This window comes from Cupressus sempervirens, chromosome 2 (genome assembly GCF_028749045.1).
Source record: "Cupressus sempervirens isolate cs-2001-9-10 chromosome 2, ASM2874904v1, whole genome shotgun sequence".
NCBI classification, from domain to species: Eukaryota; Viridiplantae; Streptophyta; class Pinopsida; order Cupressales; family Cupressaceae; genus Cupressus; species Cupressus sempervirens.
The window spans coordinates 751,540,394-751,548,777 of NC_143119.1; the positions used below are offsets into that span (position 1 = coordinate 751,540,394).

The 8,384-nt window shown below is 30.7% G+C and overlaps 1 protein-coding gene across 1 annotated transcript; it reads left to right on the top strand.

Moving 5' to 3' along the window:
* Positions 1-2,092: 2,092 nt before the first annotated feature.
* Positions 2,093-3,420, top strand: LOC149575596 (uncharacterized). Its single transcript, XM_089815360.1, has one exon. The coding sequence runs from the start codon at positions 2,632-2,634 to the stop codon at positions 3,187-3,189; it is 558 nt and encodes a 185-aa protein (XP_089671486.1). The 5' UTR covers positions 2,093-2,631; the 3' UTR covers positions 3,190-3,420.
* The last annotated feature ends 4,964 nt before the right edge of the window (positions 3,421-8,384 follow it).

Consider the following 8,384-nt stretch of genomic DNA (forward strand, 5'->3'; position numbering starts at 1 on the left):
AGGTTGTTATTAAATGTTTACATATAATTTTATTTGGGAGATTTTAATTGATTTTAATTTCTATATAATATTTTCATAATATAATCATAGTTTATTGTTTATGTTGATTAAGTTATCAATTTAAAGTAAAAGTCATAATATTTTTTTAGAATTTTTAATTTAAGAGTTCAATAAAAATAATCTTTGATATTTTTAAATATTAAATTTATTTAAGCTCTTATATGGAAAATGGACACAAGATATTTCTATTACAAAGAGAAACAACCACTATTGCCCATGCCTATAATGTCTTACATTTATATTCTGAAAATAAGTTGAAACTAAAAATAACTCCCATAATATATATGGAAGGACCTATGTAAGGATTAACGATGATAAGTTATTGTTATTTACATATTAATGTATGTAAATAGATTTTAATAGATTATAATTTTCTATATGTTTATAATATCAATCACAATTTAATTAATCTGATAAGGTTTCCACAATCTTTTGGTTTTGATTGTGTAATAGGAGATGTGAAATAAGCTAGATTTACTTATCTTAATTGATCACTTATGTTGATTTAATTTACCAAATTAAATTATAAATTATAGCTATTCTTTAGAATCCCTGGTGGGCTCTTTGTGACCCATTCAACTTCACCAATAAAGCAAGGACCCATTGACTTCTTTAAAATGTTTAGTTAAAGAGTTCATTAAGTTTTGTTTTACTAATACTGATTATATGGTGTACAATTTCATAGGTCTTTAAGATTTCATTATTTGAATGTGAAAATTAATATATTTAAATTTTAAACATAATATTAAGTTTGTAATAGATGTAAATTTGACCCAAAAATTATGTATTAAATATCCATTTAAAAATGTTCCCCTTCTAAAATAGTTTTTACACCACCTTATGATGTAAGAATGGTATGTCTATGAGATTTTCACTATTTTCACTTTTACATGTCTTTGCACACATCTTTTTTCTAATTTTATCCTCAAACAATTGTTTTCATTTTAACTTTTAAAAATCTTATATATATATATATATATATATATATATATATATATATATATATATATATATATATATATATATATATATATTCTCTTGTCTATATTAGCTCAACTTTTAATCCTCTTACAATCAACCTTTTCATGGGTTGTGATTGATCATTTATTATTTAGTTTTTCAAAAAAAAATCACAAGGTGATAACTCATGGGTAAAAAAGTTAAAAGTTCATCAACCTTTTTCGTATTTGCCATAACTTATCAATCTTTTTATTTCAACCAATTGAATTTATGTATTTTTATTTTGAATTTACGTATTTCTCAATTTTCTAATATGTGTGTGTGTGTGTTTGTCTATATATATATATATATATAAAATGAATGAATTCAATCAATTGTATAAAGAGAATACAATTGGTATAGTACCATAGAGAAAATTTAGTCAACTAATGGTAATTTATTGTGTCCTAAACATGTTCCCTATTACCCAATTATACCTTGCTTTGAATTGTTTTTCAATCCTAAAAATATACAATAGCATGAAAATAATACAATTGGCAAATCTTAAAGGAATATGATTTATTTGTCTTTGAAACATATTCTCTATTCCCTCTATTGTCCCTATTACCAACTAGTTCAACTTTTAAAACATTAAATAACTAAATGGTTGCTTCTTATCTTATGCTCAATCAACTTTTTTCATCAACCAATTGATTGATTATTTATTATTTAATTTTTCATAAATAAATCATGAAAAGATACATACACCATAATTAATGGGGTAAAAAGCTGCTCAAAAGTTCATCAACTTTTTTTGAGGTATACAATCAATAGTATAAAAGGAATAGAAAAGTAAAAAAGTTCATCAATCTTTTCTTAGGTATCCAATCAATCTTTAAAAAGAATACATCTGATATAGAATCAAGACTCTACTATAAAACTATACCTGTTTAGTCAACCAATAATAATATTTTATTTTGTGAATCCCAAACATGTTCCCTATTACCTCATTACCTTGGTTTTAATTTTTAATTTTTGTCAATCCATTATGATTTCGTCCAAAATAAACCACTAAATAAAATCTTATAAACAATAATTGGAGTGTACACTTCCACTAAGTAAAATCTTATAAGTAATAATTGGAGTGTACACTTCCACTAAGTAAAATCTTATAAATAATAATTGGAGTGTACACTTCCCCTAACTTAAGATTAAATTTTTTTTAAAAAAATTTATTTTTTAAAAACCTAATTAGAATATATTTGCATTTAATCTATAACCCTCCCACAATTTAAAATTGTTTCCCTTTGCAAGATACAGTCATTTTCTGAAATTTTGTAAAGATGGCGTTTTTGGCCCTGATTAGACGGGGACTTTTTTCTTGGAGGCGCTGTGAAACCCTAACTCAAAAAAAAAAATCCAATTACAGAAAGATCTACATTTAACATAAAACACTTCTACAACTTCAAAATATTGCAGACAGATCTTCTAGGGGCAGATCTTCCATTTCATGAGATAAACTTTTTCATGAAGTTTTTAGGCAAATCTGAGAACGAAAATGCTCAAATTGGCCAAGATACCTGTTTCCTGCACTGATTGTGGACGTATTTCTTCCCAGGGTTTGGAAATCGAATGGCGCCGCAAGCAGGCAGAGAGGAAAAGAAGGAAACGGAGCAAAAGAGGGATGGGAAGCGGGTGAAAGAACCACATTACAGAGGAGTTCGGCAGCGTCGATGGGGAAAATGGGCGGCGGAAATGCGACTCCCGGGGAATCGATCCCGCGTCTGGCTCGGCACCTTCGACACCGCTGAAAGCGCTGCCTTGGCTTACGATCAGGCATGTTTCCGCTGGCGCCAAGACCGCGCTCTTCTCAATTTCCCCCATCGCTTCCCAGATCGGAAGAAGAATCAGTCGAAACAAAGCCCCTGGTTTACAAGCACCAATTTCAGAGGCCCTGCCTACCATTCCAAGCAAAATGATGAGAATTTGCCACAGGAATCGCTCGAAACGGACGCCGCCGCTGCCGATTCAACGCCGATCTGTTCGTCGCATGATAAAAACCCTAATTTTGTCCCCAATTTTCTAGGGCAAGACTGGGACGAAATTTGGTTCGAAGGTGTTCCTCCCGTGCAAGAAATCCATGAAGAGGAGGAAGAGGAGGACATTGTCTGGGAATCTCTTCTTTTCTAACTGTTCAAAAGCTTCATTTAACTGGTTTTCTATATGGCCGTGAAGCTATTTAAAGAGTCAATTCTGCAATTTCAGAAGCCCTTTCAGCCTATGAAGGAAAGTTTGTGCGGTTAGAATCGGATTTAGCAGTACTTCCATTGCTGTAATGGCTGCCTTCCAATTCACATTTTGCACATTTTGTGACCTGTGTGTGTTTCTAGAAACAGATAAAAGCACTACATTTTGTGACCATGTTCAGCTTCTCAAATGTGATGAGTTGGGGTTAATATGTGCATAGTTATATGTTATCGATGTGAATTTTTTATTTTTTATTTTTTTGGAGTAGTGGTTCATAGAACTTATTCGTAGTGATCTATCTTTTAAGAATTTTATGATTCATAAGAATCTTTCATGTTTGGTGATTTACAAGAATTCACATTATTGTATCTATTCTAAGCACTCATTTGAGTGATTGTATATAGGTGATACTCATATCAGTACTATTATTCCTTATAGAAAATATTTACAACTTATTTTAGTGATATTATTTGTTGTGAAAGTATCTCATACTCAATAAATTGATGAGTTAAGAGAGCTCTATAATGAATGGTTCACAACAGGCAACACTTACAAAGTGTTTTGTAAATGGGGTTACAAACTAAGGGAGCTTAATCTTAAAGAAAATTGTTGGTTTTTTGAGGCAATCATAATATTGACAATTAGTTCAAAGCACTTAGTCATTTGCAAGGCAAGCTTGGTTGGTTCACTACAACTGAGTCATCCTATGCAAGTTGAGCATTGTAAAGAGAGACTTGTACATATTCAATTTTTAAGTGATAGTCGAGCAAGTCAATGGTTGTTGAGTACTCTAGTGTATGTCAAGTTGAGTATATTAGCTGAGTAGTATGTATATGTCAAGTCATCAGAAGAAACTAGTATATGTTGAGTTCACTTTTATGCCGAGCATAGTAGAAGCCGAGTGCCAATATATGAGTTTAGTTATGGCCAAGCATCAAGATACTTCAAGTTCGAGCAAGCCAATTTTGGCATAGTTGTTTGAAATTGCACAAGCATCGAAGTAAATTGTTTTGGCCAATCTAGATATTCTTTTATTTGTTCAAGGAGTTTGTTATGGAGTTAATTACATGTTTGTTTAAGGGTTCTCAATCCCTATGCAAACAATCTAGCCAATCATAAAAATGCAAGGGCTAAGCAACAAAAGATATGAATCTAGATTGTTGATTGTGATCTAGAAGCTTCACCATATAACTATTTAAGTAGGGGTTGCAACCTAACTTCATGTATGATGTGTGAATGTGAAGTATGATGTGTGGAGCAGGAAACAATCTGTATGTGAAAGTGAACAAGGGCTCTACTGACTATTCCAATTTTGCAATGAAGCGTAGAGTAAAGGATAGATCATATCAGACTAGTGATCAATCAATGAATAGAGAAGATTTGTAACTAGCATCTTAGTGCAAACCAAACGATCATGTACCGATTTACTTTTAACAGGTGATCAGGGTGTAAATCTCTTAACAGAGTGGTCCTAACAGACCTTTGTAAATCTCCCAATAGAATGCTTAGTTGTAAGTTTCAAATCCTTTAATCAAAGTAGACTGTATAAGTTTTGTAAACTTTTAACAAGGCAAACCCTCAAAAGGTAGATCATAAGAAGTGATCAAAATTGTAGCCCTAAGAGACGAACTTCATTGTTGTAGTTGTGAAAATCTGTGGGTGTCATCCCCACCCCAATTTTACCTTCACCTTGGAGGGTTTTTGGGTGTATGCACCGTAAAATGGTCGCCTAGACTATGGGCCCCTATTATTCAATTTATCAAATTTCATGAATCAATGGTTTGCGATATTTTATTAAATTAACTCAAATCAATTTCTTTGACCAAATTGTAATTAATTCAATTATTTTAACATTTCCTAAGGTTTGATCATTTTATCCTAAGTTTTATTTAATTTTAAAAAATCTCTCTTTTAATTAAATAATTAATCCACATTTAATTAATTAAGAGAAAAACCCCTCTTTAAATTTAATTAAATATTTCCTATTTAATTAAAACAACTTGCTCCCTTTTAATTAAATAAAATCCCACTTGAAAAAGGAAATAAAATAAATAAAAATTAAATAATTTTTTTTTTCTCTACTCTTAAATGCACATATTTTTAAGATGGATTCCATTTAATTTTCCTACATTGGTGAAATTTTGTTTCACACAGATCATTCTTTCTCCACCCTTGATTTAAATCTTATTACCTCTTAATCTTAATCGTTCATTTTTCTTTGTAAGGGAGAGCCCTCTCCTCATTTTTGACATCCACAATTATGCTATTGTTATTTTGCAAGTTTGGAGAGTGATTTTTGGAGGAGTTTGAGCATTAAAGCTTTTTGTGGAGAACTTCTAACTTCTTGTCTTCTTCTCTCATGCATCCACGGCTTCCATCATCATGCTCCATCATTGCATTTTCATATTAGCTTAGATCCATGTTTTCTTTCATAGATTAGATCTTGCATTGTCATTTCCTTTCATAGATTAGATTTCCTTTCTTGCATTATTTTGCATTTTCATCATTTAGATTAGCTTGCATCTTCATTTGCATTCATATTTTGATCCTTGAAGCTCTCGTTGTATAGTGTACTTGCATGGGCGCAAACTAGGTCAAAATTGAGGGCCTCCATTACAAACTCTTACACTCCATGAATAGAAAGCTATGAGTTGCCATTTGAGACCTCATTATTGAGCAATCTTGGATATAATGACTCATAGAAGTGTGTCAACATTTTGACACACACAATGGATAACCAAAATCTATGTTATGTGTTGATCATTTGATTACATGTTTCATGGATGTGATTAGTTGTTAGATCTATTACAATAGTGTAGTAAATGTTTATATGACTTATGATATTATTGAGATAAAGATTTGTGTTGAAGTTATCGGATTGAATATTTGTTTGGAAGGGTAAAAGTTTATAGATCCTGATTCACTCCCCCTCACCTTTCTATATATCGACTTTCCCTATAGACTTCCAACAAAAACTTCATATTTAAGCATACTTGAGTTGGAGTGGTATTGGGATGGGTGAATTTTTGAAGAAGCTTAAAGTTTCACTCTCTCAACATTGCCTAAATGCAATGATTGCTAAGTATTCAATCATTCTCATTAGAGATGCATTTATGTGAATCACTACTCATAAAACATGGGTAGAGAGCAATATCATAATTATTTGCTTTTAATCTTTCAATGAATTATTTTAAAATTTTCTAATTAATTATATTAATTATTGAATATTTCTGAAATCTATGCAAATGTTAGAGGATTTTATTTTTGTATTAAAAAAACTATCAACATTTAGATTACACTCCTTATTTAAAGAAAAATATGCAATCAAATAGACATTGAATAATAATTTATTATATTTACTAATTATAGAAATTTGGAAGAGCCTTTTTTTAATATTATAGATCTATAATAAAATCTGAAGTGATTTTTGTTAGGTCTTAATAGACCTCAAAAAAGACATAATGAAACAACAAAGTTTGAAATACCACTATAACATGTGTTTACATATCTTCAGTAAATATGGATATGAAAAAGCTAAACACAAATATTGATTAGAAAACATGTGAGCAAAGTCACTAGAAAACATAACCACCATGATATCATGGTGTGCACTTTTTTGGAAGTCTTGAGTGCACTGTGTTGTTGGTCTCGTGTTTGTGATCTTTTGGAGTATTGTTTTTTTAGTATATTATTTCACAAAATCCAAAAGCCAGGAAGGATTGGTTCTACATTTTATTAGGCTAGGTTTGTCATGTTGATGTTTTGATAGCTTTGGTAGGATAAATCTGTGAGGTCAAAAGAAATTGGAGACTCTAGAGATTGGTCGAGAAAATATGACTCATATATATTCGAGCTTTTTGAAGACAAGAATGTAATGTGATATTATTTTATCAACTCGTAAATGACAAAATGATATCTCATGAGGTATTTTCTATGATGCAATCGATATTAATATGCCTCTACGTGGATGATATCGCTAGCTCAATGGCTGGCTGGAAATATGTGTTTGTGGTCTGATTGAATTGTGTACAATGTGTTGACAATGTGTTCATGGTCTAATTGGATGTGTAGCTACTTGGTGTCCCACTAATGTGGGTTGAAGTCGGATTCATTGTTGCGATGACCACTTGGGAAAGTTGGCTTCTTGTAAATTGTGTGCTTTGAAGACAATAGAGTTAAAACTCCTAGACAAAAATGTTGGGCAATCTTGAAATAGAATTTTTTTGAGCAATGTTGGGCAATGCTGTCCACTTTATGAACTTTTGATTGACTTTCTGTATATATATATATATTTTTTGCATTATTCAATAATAAAAAAAAATAGAATTTTTTTTTGAACTTAAGCTACCATATGGATGGAGGACCCACCACTTTGAAAGTATAGATGGCCAGCGGCAACTCGGATGATATGCACAATTTTAAACATCAGCGAACACCTAATAATAAGGTAATACACACACACACACATATTATAATAAGGTAAGTATGCTTTACTTAATTGAATTATTATAAATAACATGTTTATTCATGATAATATTATAAAGGGATAAATTCCTAATATTATTATTACGAATATAAAATGGAATGAAATTCATAATTGAATATAAGTCTATATATGAATTTATACAATTGATAATTATAATGTGAATCATGGTTATAATGAGATTTTTGTTATTATTGTTGTTGTTTTTGTTAGTAAAAGACATGAGTTTGTAGACACCTAAATCTGATTACATCGCTAAGTAATATTATTTAGTCATCTCTTAGGACATTATTGATTAAATATTAAATATTTAATTAATTGATCGTCATCCCTTAGTTAATTTATTTAATTAACTATAGTCTAATTGATAAAATCAAATGATAATCCAAAATCAATTTATCAATTAAATCCCCAATCCTCTATTAAATTAAATAAATGCAAAAATCTATTTAATCTAATCCCACATCCCTCTTTTATTAAATAAATCATTTAATAGATCATCTCAAGCCCCTAAACCATCCCTAAACCCTATAATTACCCTAATTCAATCTATTCACCTATAGTAACCTCACTTAGCCAACTAAACAACTCATCCCATCAAAGCTAAGCCACTTACCTCCTAAACCCCCTCCTAAGTTGAACCTAATCCCCCTCC